This window comes from Argentina anserina, chromosome 2 (genome assembly GCF_933775445.1).
Source record: "Argentina anserina chromosome 2, drPotAnse1.1, whole genome shotgun sequence".
In the NCBI taxonomy this organism is placed as follows: Eukaryota; Viridiplantae; Streptophyta; class Magnoliopsida; order Rosales; family Rosaceae; genus Argentina; species Argentina anserina.
This window is the reverse complement of record NC_065873.1, coordinates 22,822,793-22,840,926: the sequence shown is the minus strand read 5'-3', so window position 1 is coordinate 22,840,926 and position 18,134 is coordinate 22,822,793. Positions and strand designations below refer to the sequence as shown.

The window sequence follows — 18,134 nt, the reverse complement described above, 5'->3', positions numbered from 1 at the left end:
AGATGCTGCAGATTTCCCCTTGATTAACTATAAATTTTTGTCATAAATAAAAAGATTACGAGCTGGCTAAATGCATAAAGAAAGGGCAAGTGTCAGAAAATATACACGCCCCAGGATATTTACCCCCTTTCCGAGCGGTAAGAAAGGAGTCTGAAAATGGTAATAACGATTTATTGTCAGTATGGCGGGTACCCACAGTCTCACACACCTTCCTCCTCTTCTCAAAAACTCTGAAATTCAAACACCTCTGGAAAAATACCCGAATAAACAAAACCCCCATTGGCCCTGCAACTCTCTCGATAAACCTTCTTCCACCGCCTCACGCATCTCCACGCCCTATTTTGTTTTCTGGGTTAAACTTTCACATAAAATAAAAAAAAGTGTTTCGATTCATAATTCGTATTCTATAATTTTCTGTATCTGAGATAGACGATTGTTCTGGTGCTCTCTGAGCCTCTGTCCCCTCCTCGCATGGACAGCCGTTACTCATCCCCATCCATCTCAACGGTCAGGATTCTTCGTCCCTCGTTTACATGGCTGCCAAATCTCACTCACTCGCACAACCCCCATTTATTACTTCTCTCTTTTGACCCTCCCACTCCTTCTTCCCGTTTTCAGTATTTGATCTAGGGTTTTAATTTTCAGTAGTGTTTGTGGAAATTATTGGAAATCAGTCATGATTCTGTTGACAATGCTACAGGCGGCAGGGAGGCGATGAGGGAGAGCGGCGGTGAGCGCAGAGGCGGTGGAGGAGTGGCATTGGGTGGTAATTTATTGTCGCGTTTAGGGGTTAATTGTTGGATGATATGGGCTGTGGCAGCTCCAAAGTAGACGACTTGCCGTTGGTGAAGCTCTGCAGGGAGCGGAGGGACTACATCAAAACGGCGTCGGATACCCGCTACGCCTTGGCCGCGGCCCACCTGACTTATTTCCTGTCTCTCAAGCAAATCGGCGACGCGCTTTGCAAGTTCGTCGACGAGGACCTCGTCATCGGCGGCGAGTCGCTCTCCCCGCCGGATTCCCCCGTCCTGACTTTGCCGTCCGACGAGGGCAAGCCCGGGAAAGGGAAGGGGAAAAGCTCGTCGTCGTCTTCGATTTCGCTCACGCATAGCCTCGAGGACGCTGAAGACTCTCACTTGCATTTGTCGGATACGGATTCGGACTCGGAGTCGGGCCATATCCACATTGAGAGTAGCCCCGAGGCGGAGGTACCGTCTTCTTCTTCTTCTAATTATCAGCCTCCGAGCTTCGTTTACTCTCCGAATTCCTCCGGTAATGTTTACCCTCCCAATTCGTTTGGTTTCGGGTCGTCTGGTTATGGTTACGACCCGAATCAGCCCGGGTATGGTTATGACCCGAATTCGTTCTTCGGGAATAACCAGAACCCGAATATCGGAACTTACCAGAATTCGAGCATGTATTACATGAGAAGATCAGAGACACCGGCGCAGACGTTTTATTACGGAGAGCCGGAGAGATTTCCGGTCCAAAATGGGCCGCCGTCGGGTTACGGAGGAGGAGGCGGGTTTTTCGGGTATCCGATGGGCTCACCGGCGGCGAGGGAGGATCCGTATAATGCGCCGCGGAGGTCGGAACCTCCACCGGAGCCGCCTTCGCCGCCGAAAGCTTCAGCCGGGTGGGATTTCTTCAATGTGTTTGATATTTATGACAATGGTGGGGGTTACTCGAGTTATTTTCCAGGGAGTAAGTATGGGAGTAGGAATGGGAGCTCAGCGGCGAGTAGTCCTGACTCGAAGGAAGTGAGGGAGAGGGAGGGGATACCGGAGTTGGAGGACGAGACGGAGCAAGAGCTGGAAGTGTTGAAGGAGGTGAGGAAGGAGAAGAAGAAGGCCAATGAGGATAGTACATTTCATAGGAACTATAATGCAGGTGAAGGGACTTCTAGGAATAGGAATTTGCAGCAGGATTCGGGGGAAGGGACTTCTAGGGGTGTGCCGAAGCAGACCAGCAGTGAGGGGAGCTCGGGGACGGTTCACTTGCACAGCAGCGAGAGTTCGTTGCACTCGGTTCATGAGAAGGAGATAAAGAGCAGTCCTGATGTGGAAGTGCCGAAGATGTTTGAGGAGCAGGTGAAGAAAAAGAGGGTGAGCTTTGAGTTTGAGGAGGCATCGACTATGGATATTGGATCTTCGAAAGGGAGTAGCTTGACCACATTGTCTGTTCATGGTACGAGGGAGGTTCAGGAGGTTGTGCAGGAAATCAGGGATGAGTTTGAGACTGCCTCTAGCTTTGGGAAAGAGGTTGCTGTGTTGCTTGAGGTGGGGAAGCTGCCTTATCAGTCCAGAGTTGCTGCTCTTAAAGGTACAACTTCCGCTTATAGTTGTCTCGATATTTTATTATGACTTCATGGATCTTCTTGTGGTTGCTTCTATTATCTTACTTGACCACATATTACTCGTGACATTTTAGTTTCTAAAAGTCTGGTATACATCAACATATATGAAAAAAGATTCACTTTATGACACTTTCAAAGATGATTCCACATGTTTGCTTAATTAGTCCAAATATTTATATATTTTACGAAGCAATGTCACTAATGTGCTTGGAAGATACTGATTTCTTGCATGTCTTTTGAATTGTTCAATATTAGATATGTTTTTGTAATCAAAAGCCTTGGTTTTGAGTTTTGACAAGTACAAAACCGTATATACTAGTAAGTAAATTTTTTGTTAGGAACTGCACATAGGTGCCAAAACAGGGTTAATCTGATGTCTGTAGGATACATGTAAAGGAGCTACAGTTTAAGATTCCATTCGAATGTCACATTTCATAGATGTATATTTATTATGCATACACTTTACTTTGCTAGGTTACTTAGTGGAAAATAGAGTTATGCCTTACAGTTTGCTTTGACAATCCCATACTTTTGGCTTGCTAATCTCATTCTAATATAGTTGATGATTGTTTTGATGATCTTTACAACGATTATTCTTGCTGCTTTAATATGACATTTGCACCTATATGCAGTGATCTTTTCCAGGATCCTGTGCGTTGTAGCACCTCCATCACAGTCATCAATCAGAATGTCTTCTAAGATGATAAAGATGGCCAAAGGTTATCGTGGAGAACCTGGGAAAGATATTAACCTGAAGTCTGGGAACCTTTCATCGACTTTGGAGAAACTTTATGCCTGGGAGGAAAAGCTTTACAAAGAAGTTAGGGTAAGAGACCTTTCGTCATTCTGTCTCGATTTATTTTTGATATCTGTGTTTTTCATCAATTTCCTTGACTCTCTAAGTGCCTTGATTCGTGCTTTTGTTGGCAATATTTTAAGTCATATTGGTGTCCCTCATTTTAGGATGAAGAAAAGCTACGTGTTGTTTACGAAAAGGAGTGCAAGAGACTGAAAAAACTAGATGCAGCTGGAGCTGAGTCAGTTAAAATTGATGCTGCACAGGCTTCTGTACGAAATTTGAATACAAAGATTAATGTTTGTATCAGAGCTGTGGATACCATATCAAGAAGAATACATAAGTTGAGGGATGAAGAATTACTGCCCCAAGTATCGGACTTAATTCACGGGTAACATATTCTTTCAACCTGTTTTCTTTAAAATTGCACACGACTTTGGTTGTCAGTCGAATATTAGTCCACGAGTTAAAGGGATGAGTTTTAGTCGGCAATATGCCCATGCTTTGATTTCTTTGTCATATACCCTTTTTATAGGGAGCAGTCATTTAGGAGTTCATCTGCTGAGTTTGAGTTTCTCATAAAGTTTAATTAATAAGCTGGTAGTCATCATAGAAAGGCTTCAGGGTACGTACATTTTGAATGTTTTGCTAATGCTTCCTTTTTAGGCCCTATTTAATCTTACACTAGTGGATATGGTACACTGATAATGTCACTTTTTCAAGCATTATCCCTTTTCTATTTTGTTGCAGCGTAGTCCGTGCTTAGTTATTTTTGTAATGCTAGCTTTTTACTTGATTATATGCAATTCAATTATTGATGGTAAACCCTTTTCATCTGCAGATTGATAAGAATGTGGAAATGCATGCTCAGTTGCCACCAGAAACAGCTTCAAGCTATTATGGAGAGCAAAATACGTTCCCTAAAGGGGAATGCCAGCCTTCGGAAAGATTCTGGTTTGAAAGCTACTCTTGAACTTGAAATGGAGCTTTTGAGTTGGTGTACTAGCTTTAATAATTGGGTTAACGCCCAGAAATCTTATGTACAGTCCTTGAATGGCTGGCTCTTAAGGTGCATCAGTAGTGAACCTGAAGAAACTCCCGATGGAGTTGCCCCGTTCTCCCCGAGTCGGATGGGAGCTCCTCCAATTTTTGTGATATGCAACGATTGGTTCCAAGCAATGGAAAGAATTTCACAGCAAGCAGTGGCAGATGCTATGTATGATTTCGCGACAACCTTACATCAGTTATGGGATAAGCAGGATGTGGTGCAACGTCAGAGGATAAAAGCAGAAAACCTCTCCAAGGATTTAGAGAACCAACTTAAGAAACTGGGCATGGATAGGATGAGAAGGGAGCATGGCCATGAAGCATTATCAGAAAAATCTACTCGCTCAAAGTCTACTTCTGAAAGTGGAGTTTCAGCACTGGATGATCTAAAAGTGGATTTGGATTCAATGAGGCAGAGATTTTCCGAGGAAAAGAGAAGGCACAAAGATGCCATCAAAGAGGCCAACAGTGCTGCTTCCAATAGTTTGCAGATGGGTTTGATCCCCATATTTGAGACTTTGGGTAGTTTTACTTCAGAGGCTTTGAAGGTTCACGAGCAGGTGAGAGTTCAAAATGTCGGAGGCTCATAGCTTAGGTCCTTATTTATATGTACAGTCAGTTCAGTTCAGTTCAGTTCCTTTAGATTGATACATCTAGAATTGTAAGATTAGCTGAGAAGAGATAAGGGCACTAGATATAGAAGATGCTTATTAGAAGAAATGGTAGGGTTTTAGAATCCCTTGGGTTGCCTGGAAGTTGATTCATTTCGCATTTTGACTTGATCTCTAGTTCTCCAACAACCCCTTTTAGCAGATAGCTACTTTGTACAGAAAATCAAAAATTCATTCATTGGTTGATTTGTTCTCAGGTGGCTGTTTTGTGGTCTGTTATGAAATATGTTGATGGGGGCATTTGAGATTAGTGTTTCTGTTTTGAATGAAAGCTATTCCATTAACAAAATGGTTTCTACTTTCTATTCTCGTGTTATGCTTTTGTAGGCTATTCCACAGCTCGAACGAAAGTGCTCTAGTCGAGCTTGACAATTTCAAAGCCTAATATCTAACTTTGTCACATTGTACGCTCACAGTCAGAGCCTAATATCTAACTTTGTCACATTGTCCGCATTTGTTGCAAGTATTGAAGGTCTGACAATATGAAAAGGGTGATGCATTACTGCACTAAAAAGATCTGGAAAACATGAATCTCAAACATGAATTAGGATAATCTTAAAAATGGATCTTGATATTAATTTCAAGAAAATAATTGACTATGAAATTACCCGGCCTATAATTCACATCCCATCAATATTAGAAGTAAATTAATTTTCAATCATTGCCGGATCCATTGAAGAGAAGCGTTTTAAGCTTCTCTAATTACAGATTCAGAAAAACAAATCAGTTTTGTTTGAATAAAATGTGCAAAAAGCCAAAAACAGAAAGAAATATATATCCTCATTTAAAGCATTTTGAATTTTCTGCATCCCAACCCACACACCGAACCCTATACAAAACGGCCACGAGATCAATTTCTATGACGTGTCATGTCTTTATTGGATCAGCACTGTCAGTAATCTAATCCCACGGACCACAACCCGCGAGTCAAAATGCCACTAAATACTTTGGACAATTCCAATTTAGGCCCAGCCCGTGACGAGTCTAAACCAATCACAGTCCTCCACGTCAAACATCCACGGCACGTACAGCGAGTAGCCGCCCAATGAAACACACGCGCGAGTAGTAACGTAAATCGTCCACGAGAGTGTCACGTGTGACTACCATGTTTGTCTCGTTCTCTCTCTAACCCGATCTCTCCTCTCACACTCTTTGCTTCTCTCCCCATAAAACCCAGAGAGAGAGAGAGAGAGAGAGAGACTGTGAGAGACTCTCAGAGACCCCTAAAAAACGAACCAGCACCGAGCTCCGGCAATGGCGTCATCTAGGGTTTTTCTCGGCTTCTCCTTGCTCGTCGCTCTCTGCTTCACCGCGATCCATGCCGACGAGGCTGATTCCAAGGAGTTCGTCCTCACTTTGGACAGCTCCAACTTCTCTGACACTATCAGCAAGCACAACTTCGTCGTCGTCGAGTTCTACGCTCCATGGTAATCACTCACAATCTCACAGCTCGATCTTTCGATTTCGTTTTAAATTGAATCGGTGTTTGTTTTGCTTTGGTTTTAGTTAATTGTATGGATCTGGAAATTTGACATGCATTTCTAGACGATTCAATTTGCAATTGGCATCGTAGATTTGCTTTAGCTGTTGAAATTTTGGTGAATATAGGTGGATTTAAAATCAAGATTTCAGCTCTAGTATATCTAACTGCATGCAGTGATTGAATACGGCCTACTATCATTTTTAGATCATAAAATCAATCCAAATGCTTGAATCTGCGTTTTTTTTTTTTTCAAATTTGCAAAATATTTGTACCAAACCAACATGATAGGACTATGAGTTTCATGCATGTGTAACTGTAATCGCTTATCTGCGCCGAAGAATGGAAACCTTCATATCATTTTGAGTTATGAATGGGGATATTTTGTAATTTACAGCAATTTTAGGCATGTATATGGTGATACTTTTCAGGTTTATGAATTCTGTCTTAATGTTGATTTGGTTTTGTTCGTGATAGGTGTGGCCACTGCAAGAAGCTGGCTCCAGAGGTACAGAATTGTTTAATTTGAGGAGCGTTTGTTTTGCATGCTGTTTTGTAATTGTTTTGTGATTATCTGAGAGTATGTTTCTATAATCTTTGATTTAATGATGTGTAGTTTGAAAAAGCTGCGTCTATCTTGAGCAGCAACGAGCCACCGGTCATTCTAGCAAAAGTTGATGCAAATGAGGAAGTAAACAAGGGACTTGCTACTGATTATGATGTTAAGGGTTTCCCCACAATCAAGATTTTTAGAGATGGTGGGAAGATTATCCAGGAATACAAGGGTCCTCGTGAAGCTGATGGCATTGTTTCTTATTTGAAGAAACAAAGTGGTCCAGCTTCTGTTGAGATTAAGAGTGCCGATGATGCAACTACTCTTGTTGGTGAAAAGAAGATAGTTGTTGTACGTGTTCCTTGTTTGGTGTTGTGATTTTTTTATTATCTTCCTGAAAATTGTGAGTTGGTATAATTTCTGTTCTTCTGTAACTTGCAGGTCGGTGTGTTCGAGAAGTTTTCTGGAGACGAGTATGAGACGTTCTTGGCTCTAGCTCAGAAATTGCGTTCTGATTATGAATTTGGTCACACTCTTGATGCGAAGCACCTACCCCGTGGGGATTCATCTGTGACTGGGCCAGTAGTTAGGCTTTTCAAGCCATTTGATGAACTTTTTGTTGATTTCAAGGTATGGCATACTTTCTGCTTAATTAGGTGGGTTTTAACGACAATTGATAGGTGTCTATATAGATGCGCACACACGCATGTATATGATTGGCAATCATTAAGGAGGTGACTATGTTTTCAGGAGTTCAATCTAGAAGCTCTTGAGAAGTTCATTGAAGAATCTAGCTTGCCAGTTGTTACAGAATTCAACAATGACCCAGACAACCACCCTTTTGTGATCAAGTTCTTCAATGGTCCAAATGCTAAGGTATTTTGAATATTCTGTGGCATGATTTAATTCCTCCTACTTTATTAGTTACTGTGTTCTGGTTCTTTGTTTTTTTTTTTGAATGTAACGTTCTGTTTTATCACAATGTGGTGTTGTTATGTTCGAGGTTAACCAATTTATCATAACTATTACACGTCCTAACACGTGTTTTCAACTTTGTAGGCTATGTTGTTTCTGAACTTCAGCAGTGATGCTGCTGATGCTTTTAAATCAAAGTATCGTGAAGTTGCTGAGAAATACAAAGGAGAAGGCATAAGCTTTTTGGTTGGGGATCTAGAGGCTAGTCAAGGTGCCTTCCAGGTAATTTATTTTACTCATCTAGTCTTTATATATCTGTATACTCAAATACATCTATCAACATGCATTAGATTACATGTCAATTTTCCTTTTATGAACAGTACTTTGGACTTAGAGAAGATCAAGTGCCTCTGATCATCATCCAGACCAATGACGGACAAAAGTTTTTGAAACCACATTTGGAGCCAGACCATATCTCAGTTTGGGTGAAGGAGTACAAGGTCAGGCTTCTACTTCTATCTAGCAATTCCCATTTCCAATTTTAATTCTTTACTGTATTTCTGTTGAGACTTATTGACTCATATGCACTTGCAGGATGGGAAAGTATCACCATACAAGAAGTCTGAACCCATCCCTGAGAAGAATGATGAGCCTGTAAAAGTTGTAGTTGCTGAGAGCCTCCAGGACATAGTTTTCGAGTCCGGGAAAAATGGTGCGTGGTGATAAAAATTATTATTCATTTTTTTCTATTAAAAATAATGATTGTGACAGGGTAGGATTTACCTCGCAATCAAGTGGAAAATAGGGATTTGATTTTGGCCATACCATAATGAAAGCAAACAAGCTTCATACATGCTTGCCTTGTGTTTATGCTAGAATGTGTATGATATGATTTTGTTTACTATCCAGTGCTGGTTGAGTTCTATGCTCCATGGTGTGGACACTGCAAGAAGCTTGCACCAATTTTGGATGAAGTTGCTGTATCCTTTGAGAAGGATCCTGATGTTGTTATTGCAAAATTTGTAAGATTTATCATCCTACTCTGCTTCTTATTTCCATGATCATCATCGTAATAATAGAAAATATAAATGGCCATCCTTGTGTACTCTGATGCATTGAGTTGATACCAAACCATTTGTATTCCTCAAATTGTTGAGATATGTGATCTGATGCATTGAGTTTTTGTTGTTATTTATCTATTACGTTGTCTTTTTCAGGACGCTACTGCAAATGACGTGCCCAGTGAGTTTGATGTGAAATACTATCCAACTTTGTACTTCAAGACAGCAAGTGGAAAGCTTTTGCCCTATGATGAGGATGACAAGTCCAAGGAAGGTCTCATTACTTTCATCGAAAAGAATCGGGACAAAACTGAGACTAAAACTGAGAACCAAGAATCATCAAAAGATGAGCTCTAAGAGGTAAGCCCAGCTATGTGTTTAGAATTCAATCACAAATCTCTTATCCGGCGTTGCTAATTCGAATGTCTTTTATCGTTGAACAGGACAGCAACCCTTAATGGAGAATGGAGAATTGGGCAACCAGTTAGATATGATGGCGGCAGAAACAATCTGACTTTGAGAGATTGGTAGAGCATAAAATATCTGGCGTACCCCCCTAAGTTCTCCTTAAGTCCTACCCACTAGTTATAGTTTGTGTTCTTTTTCTTTACTTGAATAAGATGGGAGGTGCTTTCAACAACTACAATAGTTTGAGGGATAGCGTAGTTGTGATAGTGTGCAGTTTTGTTGGTGTAGTGATCCTTGAACAAATTTGAAGTTACTATATTCTCAGCGTCCTTCTATAAAATTTGTCATTATCCCTTACTAGCTCTTTTGTCTTCTTGATATCTGCAAGTCACAGCTCATCCAGTCATCCAGATAATCAAACCAACTTAAAACCGTATGCAAATATTGGAATATTGGATCACCAACATATACAAACAATTGGGATTTTCTTTATGTAATGTACGTACCTTTGCAAGAAAACCTTTGATGAGTCTCTTCAAACAGACGAAGCCAATACATGCAAGAGAGAGAGAGAGAGTAGTGCATAAGCTATGACTTATGACGTCATCATTGAGTATTGATATTCTACATTACTATGTTTTATTTTCTTAATAATTTAATAACATCTCTCTTCCAGTGTCTCATTTTCAATCTCTTGAGAGTATGAAACTAAACATACTTGCTTAATTTCACCACTCATAACACTTCACCGGACCACACTATAAGTGTGCTCCAGTTAAGTGGTCTGCATATTTATTTTTCTAATTTAATTATCAGTCTTAATTTTAGACTTTGTGTTACTGGACCAAATACCGAGAATATTTATATTGATTTTATATTTAATTTTATGGAAAATATCAAAAACAATATTAAAGTAGAAGAGCAAGAGTATTTGAAAATCCGAGGGTGTCACAGTGGCGGCTGGGCTTGAAAGTTGAAACCGAAACCAACAAGCTCTGAGCTCTCCGAACTGAAGTTCAGCTTTAAAGTCCATCACAGACTTGACCGGAATTTCTCTCTCTAAAACGCTCTCATTTTCTTTCTCTAAAGTTCGGTGCCTTCTTATATATGTTGTAGCTTCTATTCAATTCCACTGCCTCCGGTTTCGGTTCTCCAACGGCCTTTGTACGGAGACGAAGTGCATTACGACGACGGCGTCGGAATTGGACTCCGGGGAGGTAAACTTGTTTCAGAGATTCGGGTAAATTTCATGTCAAGTAAAAGCAAATAGGTGAATTGCTGGTTGATTGGTGTTAAATTCGGGGTTTTGTTGCTGACGAAAATTTGAAAATAGGTGAAATTTTTTTAGGAAGCAAATTTATTAGGTTATTAATGTGTAGTTTAATTCAATTTCTGATGTCATGCATGTTATGGTAGTAGAAATGTTGGCAGTGAGTTGTTTGGGATTTGTTGTGTTTAGGATTAGGCGAGACCTTGTAAAAGTAGGAGTGGCTTTGGATTTGTAGTATTACTAGTATATCAATGAAAAAATCGAAATGCCGAGTGCTTAGTGATGGTGTACGCAAATGGTGGCAATTGACAGTATCATATTAAGCTGTCTAGTGTCTTCCCCTAAGTTAAGAAAATCTCCTGCCGCTTATTGAAGTTTAATTGTCTTGGTGGTTGGAGGGAGAAAGTGTTCTGATGAGATCTCCCAGCACGGATTAATCTTTGGGCCTAGAAAGCTTTCGAGGAGACGCTAAATCTCGAACAATAAAAGAAAGTTAAGAAGATAATGTGTCTTCATTGAATAGATTTCTAAATGATTTCTTTAGATTCGGCTATTATACCAGTAATTTGTGTTGAATGTTAATCTGAGAATGTCCTCGGTAGAAAGTTTTCACCTGTGGGTTAATTTGAAGTAGCAACGAATCCTATTGTGAGGACTCCATTAGCGTTGTCTTGGTTGCTAGTACAGCCTATTCATAACTTTTTACATAACAAAAGAAAACAAGCAAAGAGTCAACATAGAAATCTTTCAGAGCATATCTGCCGGAAGCAATTTGGCACACTAATGTTTCCCTTTACCTTGAACACCCTTTGGAAATGGTTGATAGCTTCCTGGATTGTTCCTATAGCTAATTTATTTGTTTTTCTACTGGTTGCTACTGTTTGTTTACCTATCAATACATTTTGTATAATATTATTATCATTTATTTTTTTGCATTCTGACTGCTTGTTATTAAAAATTTAACCTATGCAGCAACACTGTTTGAGGAAATATACTCTAGCCAGAGACTGATCTTGCTGAAGCATCTTAGTGAGTTTCTGTCATCAACACTCATATGAGAAGACCTGTGTACCTGAGCCTATTATGGCATCATTTCGTCACTCTTTTCTCCACTCTGTGCTTCTATACATCTTCACTCTTCAAGTAATATCTTGACATTAACTATATATTCCTAGTTGCTTCTTCATAGAGCTTTATATGCAAGTTATTGTTTATTGCCTTTATGATTAATGTTTTCTTTTGTGTGGCACTTAATTCTTCCCTGTTTTACTTGGAAAGCTTGTAAACCTTTGTGCGGGTGACCATTACATTATAAAGAGATGGTATGTTTTTTCTGCTCTATTCTTCATATCCCTAATCTTCTCGTAGTCCCACCTTAACATTCTTCATAGAAAATACTAAAATTGGTAGTGTTGACAGACCTTAAAATAGGTTCAAAAGTTCACCAAACAAAGAAAAGAAAAGCAAGATGTTATAAAAGAAAAGAAAAAGAAACTAGTTGATCTTCTTCAAAAGCGGAGTGCTTAATGATGGTTTCTGCAAATGGTGGGAGTGCAGTTTGTTTCAAACCTTCTCCCCGTTGTTTGCTCTTGTCTTCCAAATCTAAAGATTTTCTTGTAGAGCCGCGGCAGTTATTTAATATTTTTGTTTTGATTTTTGGTTTGTGGTCTGGGGCACTGGGCTGTTATTTATTCTCATTGGATTGATTAATCTTTTCTTTCTTTATAAAAATTAAAGAATATCACATGACCGCTCGTTGTTTTGATTGCTCAACTTTGTTTCTAACCTTTTCAGGATGGAAATTCATCTAGGATGAAACGGAAATAAGCTTGACTGGGATACTGAAGATGAACTTGACGAGATTGAAAATTTCACTGTATTTTCTTCTTCAGCTAATATGGGTTATGGGGAGGTAAATGTTCCGTTTTTGTAAAACATGCAGGTCAGCTTATTACTAGTAAATTCGTAAGGGGAACTTTATGCAACCTTAAGACTTCAATTGTTTTGAGATTGATAAATGAATCTTTGGTGTGATAAGTTTCATTTGAGTCATTTTATATACTTTCCAACCAAACTGAAGAACTCTATTTCCTGCTTTACTTTACCGTGGCTTGCTGTCTGTTGAATACGTTGCCAATTTAATTTCCATGAGCAAACTGAAGTCCTCTTTTGTCTCATTAATATTTATGGTTTTGATGTTCTTGTAAACATATACTTATAAAAGATGCATGTAGAAGCATGCTTGGTATTTAGATGGAGTCATGGAGATATAATACCTACCCTGAATATGCAATCATTTTGATTTTATTTTTCCAATCTACAGAGGTGCTCATGTTCAGAACCTTCCAATATCAAAGTTTTTGATCATTTTGTCAGAATGGGATTTTCTCACAAAATGGTTGCCAAAGCCATTAAGGAACACGGTAAGAGCACTGTACCATATTGTTCTCTGTGCTTCTTATGCTTGCAATGCTTCAGTTTTACCATATTTAACACACAACTTTGATGAAATATCCAGGTGAGGATGACACAGATTCAATTCTGGAAAGCCTCCTCTTATACACTGAGTTTAAACATGTTTACATCTACCATTGCATTCCTGGTTGAAAACAATGATATTCTAGTTTCAGTTAGGTTGAGCATGCATGTATTAGACTAGGATTTCAATTAAACGTGTATTCAATATTCTCATTCATTCATTTGCTTTCGCATTTTATTTAAGTTGGCCTCTTGGTTCTTACCTTATACTTCAGCTACTCTTGTTTTGATCATATTTCTAGTGGTATCCTCGTTTATTTCTCTACTATCTAGTTTCATCTGACCTCAGTTTCTTACTTCTAATACATGTTTATAGTACTTTTTTTTACTGTCTTCTCAATTCAATCTAATCTAATGGTCACATATTTTTGTTCCACTGGAGGAAGCACTACCTTATCTTTTTCTTTAATGCTGAACATTGTCATTCCTTCCATCTTTCTTTCCTATCTCTGATATTGATGAGTATTTGATAGGCATCACAATTCAGTTTTAAGATTTCTGCTGGGTGACATATCAATGGCTACCCTGCTTGATCGTTAATCAAGAGTTTAGATTCATCTAGCAGAGGATATTTATATTCAACCTTCTTTTTTTTACAATTATTTTGCAGGCTCTTGAAAATTCAACTCCAGATTCTCCTCTGGAACAGTGCTCTCCTCCACAACAGCAACACATCGACTCCGATCCCTTTTCTTCAGATTATGAGGGTGGCTTTCTGGATGGATTTTCAGATCGATAGCTCTGATAATGAGGTCGTTTTTGTCTGGCAAGTGTCCTTTTTTTCTTTCCCAAAGGATTAGTGCCTTTTTGTCTTGTATGAGTATTCTATGTCTGTGTGTGTGTTTATATTTTTAAATACTTATAGATGCCATCCTTTTTGCGAGGCTTTTTCTGCTCTATTCGACAAGCTACATGACATTATGTAGTTCTGCAATCTTGTTAAACCTAGTATTTCCTCACCATTCTGCATGTGTAATCTACATATGTGTACTTAACTTTATAGAGATTTATATTACACTATTCCTTTCAGTTCATTCCAACATCTGAGGAGGAGAAGAAACTTGTGTCCTTGGTCAATATGGGGTACACAGAATTGGAGGCTTCAATTGCATTAGAAAGATGCGGTAACACTAAATTACACTATAGTGTTCAGTTTGCATAGCTTTATTTTCTTTTTGCACATTCCAGTACAGCTTTATCGTTTTGCTTTGACTTATTTTTAAGGATTCTGTTGGTAATCTGTAAACTGCGAAGTATACTCTTTTAAGTGTATCCCTTTAAACTAAAACAATCTCTAGACGTATATATAGAACTTATTCATATAGGGTCTAAAATTTCATCAAAAGGGAAAGTGAATCACACACGCACACACACCTGGAAACTCAACCAGGATAGTTACCACACTAGTTGGCCTCTAAAATCCTGATATTCTCTGTTTAGTGGGCAAGCGAATCTGGTTTATTGTTATTTCAGTCACTTACTGATGCCATCCATATAAATTTGTGGCCTCCTTCTGCATTACCTCTGTTCTCCCTCCTTCAAACATTGCAGGTGTTGACTCTACATTTGAGGAATTGACTGATTTCATATCAGCTGCTCAGTTTTCAAAAGCAGAAGATGCCCATTTTCCCCTTGAAGAGAAGGTATGATTTCCTTATTGGTTGTTACTGACATGTTCACTTATCTAAAGATTCAGTTTAATATATTAGCCATGGTTGGTGGATTGTGATGGCGGGATTATACTTTTACAGCCTAGACGTCATCACATTGATGACACAAAGAAAAGGAAACTCTGTGAATATGCTATGACAAAAAGAAAAAAGAAGGTGAGCCTTGGAAATGGAATCATTGACGAAGATGATGAGACACTTCCTCTCCCAAAACCAATGATTGGATTCGGGACTCCAACACATTCTTGTCAAATCCACAGGAGTATTCCAGAGGCAGCCACAGGACCTCCTTTTTTCTACTATGAAAATGTGGCATTAACTCCTAAAGGAGAATGGAACAGAATATCCCAAAATCTGTATGATATCCGGCCTGAATTTGTTGATTCCAAGTACTTTTGTCCGGCTGCTAGGAAAAGAGGTTAATAATCTCCCGATAGAGAACAGGTTTCCTCTTATTCCCCTGCCACCGCGGAGTATTTTTGATGCATTTCAAGGACATGGTGGCCTTGTTGGGACGAGCTCAGACAGCTGAATTGCCTACAGACTTGCCATGCTAGTGCAAAGTCGACTGAGAGGATCTGGCTGGTTCTCAAGGACTTTGATGAAGATGAGGTTCCACCAGAAAGCGTTCGGCCCTATGTTCTAAATGAATGCCGTTGGAATTGTGTGGGTAGGGAAGAACAAGGTTGCACCGTTGGAGCCCGATGAGGTGGAAATGTTGTTGGGGTTCGCGGAGAATTATACAAGGGGAATAAGTACGATGGATAGATACAAGTCACTGGGGAATTCATTCCAGGTAAAGTTCTGTTTGCTTTCATTTGCTTTTATAATCCGTGATAGATATGCAGTGATTCCTGAATTCTTCGAAAAATTCGATACGTTTGATTTTGGTTTGAAGGTGTGTATGTTTTGTTACTTTTTGAGTGGGTATGTTTCAACTTTACTTTTGACTTATTTTTGTAACAACCTTACAATCAATTCTCGCACATCCCAACGTCATAAAACTAAAATCACTTCTATTTGTTAGATATTCTGGGCTTTTAGTTTGCTTATGGGTTCCTTGGCATCCATATAAAAATGTCTGAATTAGATAAAATTTTGTATAAATGATCTTGAATAGTATACCTAAATATTGAATCGCTTATGGTGAAAAAAATTGACCGAAAAGTGTGCCAAAATTGGAACTTCACTCTGTAATTTTAGAGTGAAGCTTCACTCCGGATAGAGACTATATATATATATATATATATGTCGTTTCAGGTGCAGACGTCCGCACCGTGCGGATTTGCCAATTCCGGTGATGGCACGCCGCAACGGCGCGGCGGACCAACACAACCGCACTACCCACCTCCCGGTGATCCCGTCTGTGCTGGCCGGAGCTCCATCGGCGACCCACGGAGGCCGGAATCTGCAAAACTAAAATTTCTAGACAGATTCTGGCGATTTCGCGGTTTCGGCCGCCGTAGGTCACCGATGGAGTTCCGACCAACACAGACGGAATCGCCGGGAGGTGAGGAGTGCGCCTGTGTTGGTCCACCCTACCGTTGCAGCCTGTTGTCGCCGAAATCGCGAATCCATACCTTACTTAAGGTACAGACGTCCACACCTAAAAATTCTCATATATATATATATATATATACAAAGTTTTTCAGGTAAGGAGGTTTTTATCTTAGCTTAAGGTACGGATTTTCATTTTTGACTAACTTTTTGATTGAGTTTTCACATCTCCACTGTCAAATATCTAGGTAATAATGTATAAATCATCTCCACAAAATTTCAGCCGATTCCATAACCGTTAAGGTACTCATAACTTCGATTTTCTACTCAAAATATGAACGGTTTATGTTTGACAAATTCAATGCGTCCATTGGTTTTGATTAGTTCGTTAAAGTGTCGATCATGAAATCGGTTGAAATTTTGTGGAAATGATTTATACGTTATAACCAAGATATTGAACAGTGGAGATATGAAAACTCGATCGAAAAATTAGTCAAAAATGAAAATTCGTACCTTAAGTTAAGATAAGGACCTCCTTACATATAGTTGGCATTAATCTCTTTCAAATGCCTTACTGTGTAGATTTTCATATCTACTGATAATTAGTTGCTTTGGAGTAGTAGACTTCCAAACTTTTGTCTACTCGGCTATTACATTTCACTTATGAGCTCAATTCGTTCCAGATTGATACTGTTGCCTATCATCTCTCTGTGTTGAAAGATCGGTTCCCCAATGGCATCATGTCCTTTCTCTTTTCTCCGGGATTGGGGGTGCAGAGATAGCCCTCCATCGGCTTGGCAGACGTATGAAGAATGTTGTGTCTGTTGAGATTTCAAAGGCTAGCAGGAGAGTGGTAAGGTCTTGGTGGGAGCAAACCAACCAAAAAGGAAACTTGTATCACCTTGCCGATGTGCAAGAGTTGAATAAAGACCAGCTTAAGCATTACATCAATACCTTTGGAGGGTTTGATCTTGTGGTTGGTGCCCGTGCAACAATCTTGCCGGGAGCAACATACATCATAGGGATGAGCTTGGGGGAAAAGAATCGTCTCTGTTCTTTCATTATGTCCGTATATTAGACTTAGTGAAGAATCTTATGCCCAGATACAGCTGATCCATGTATAATTCCAGATCTAGAAACTTGATTCTCTAGTTGCTTATTGTCACGGACCTAGCCATTCGGCTGTCACACTTGGTCCATGCGGCGCTCCATCCTCATGGAGCTAGCCTTATCTAACGGGGCAATGCACTGGTTTCGCCATGTCTTGGGCTCATCAGGGGATCGGCTTCAGACCCTGACCAGTGTGTAGGGCGGCCAACTCTCTTCTTCGACGTTAAGTCCCCGACTAGCGACAAACTTCCCAAACTCAACCGGGTTGGCCTGCCTGAACCCTTCGGAAAGAGCAGCCATATATCTCCCACAACTTCTGGCCTTAGAGCAATCCCACATATACATGAAGCACATTTAACCAGTAATGCCCACAGTAGACACTCCCGAAAACGGGACGTGACATTATGCTCTTAATTTATATGAGTGAACAACAGATGCCATTGATCTTTCATCTCTTTCTGTCTTCCTCTGAATCGCATAAGGTACATGCATATACATTAGAATGAATGATCCTTGTGGGATCTTACTTGTATGAGTTAAGATAATATGATACAGGGATCGTATATCACAAGAAAGTAGAAACTGAGAACAAATTATTACATTTCTGATGATTCATTAGCAGCCATTCATATTTTCCTACAAGATGCTGATGACTAATGGTACAACTCATAAGCTACCCCATTTACGATCGTAACAAGTATGATGACATTGACTTAGGGGTCGTCAAGGGCCGGGCTAGGGCTAGCCCTACCTTAAATTTTA

At 39.7% G+C, this 18,134-nt stretch overlaps 2 protein-coding genes and 1 pseudogene across 3 annotated transcripts; all 3 read left to right on the top strand.

Moving 5' to 3' along the window:
• The first annotated feature begins 257 nt into the window (after positions 1 to 257).
• On the top strand, positions 258 to 5,081 carry LOC126782636 (nitrate regulatory gene2 protein-like). 2 transcript variants are annotated; one of them, XM_050507929.1, is made up of 5 exons: positions 258 to 507; positions 701 to 2,322; positions 2,989 to 3,182; positions 3,320 to 3,543; positions 3,994 to 5,081. In XM_050507929.1, exons 2-5 carry the CDS (start codon positions 807 to 809, stop codon positions 4,787 to 4,789), a joined length of 2,730 nt encoding a protein of 909 aa, XP_050363886.1. In that variant the 5' UTR covers positions 258 to 507; positions 701 to 806; the 3' UTR covers positions 4,790 to 5,081. The 2 variants fall into 2 exon arrangements, with proteins under 2 accessions (XP_050363886.1, XP_050363887.1); XM_050507930.1 differs by having other exon boundaries at positions 284 to 352.
• Positions 5,082 to 6,049: 968 nt separating this feature from the next.
• Positions 6,050 to 9,644, top strand: LOC126783323 (protein disulfide-isomerase-like). Its single transcript, XM_050508775.1, has 11 exons — positions 6,050 to 6,297; positions 6,828 to 6,858; positions 6,967 to 7,254; positions 7,345 to 7,533; positions 7,654 to 7,779; positions 7,963 to 8,100; positions 8,199 to 8,318; positions 8,413 to 8,530; positions 8,728 to 8,840; positions 9,036 to 9,239; positions 9,323 to 9,644. The coding sequence occupies exons 1-10, from the start codon at positions 6,125 to 6,127 to the stop codon at positions 9,234 to 9,236; spliced, it is 1,497 nt and encodes a 498-aa protein (XP_050364732.1). The 5' UTR covers positions 6,050 to 6,124; the 3' UTR covers positions 9,237 to 9,239; positions 9,323 to 9,644.
• A 613-nt stretch (positions 9,645 to 10,257) lies between these two features.
• LOC126783321 (DNA (cytosine-5)-methyltransferase DRM2-like) lies at positions 10,258 to 17,665 on the top strand (annotated as a pseudogene).
• The last annotated feature ends 469 nt before the right edge of the window (positions 17,666 to 18,134 follow it).

What these genes read in the sequence shown, in the direction of transcription:
- LOC126783323 (XM_050508775.1), top strand. Translation starts at nt 6,125, where the DNA reads ATGGCGTCATCTAGGGTTTTTCTCGGCTTCTCCTTGCTCGTCGCTCTC. An exon ending in GTGAAAAGAAGATAGTTGTT is followed by an intron (nt 7,255 to 7,344) that starts GTACGTGTTCCT and finishes TGTAACTTGCAG; the next exon opens with GTCGGTGTGTTCGAGAAGTT. An exon ending in TTTCGAGTCCGGGAAAAATG is followed by an intron (nt 8,531 to 8,727) that starts GTGCGTGGTGAT and finishes TTTACTATCCAG; the next exon opens with TGCTGGTTGAGTTCTATGCT.
- LOC126782636 (XM_050507929.1), top strand. Translation starts at nt 807, where the DNA reads ATGGGCTGTGGCAGCTCCAAAGTAGACGACTTGCCGTTGGTGAAGCTC. An exon ending in CAGAGTTGCTGCTCTTAAAG is followed by an intron (nt 2,323 to 2,988) that starts GTACAACTTCCG and finishes ACCTATATGCAG; the next exon opens with TGATCTTTTCCAGGATCCTG. An exon ending in GTATCGGACTTAATTCACGG is followed by an intron (nt 3,544 to 3,993) that starts GTAACATATTCT and finishes TTTCATCTGCAG; the next exon opens with ATTGATAAGAATGTGGAAAT.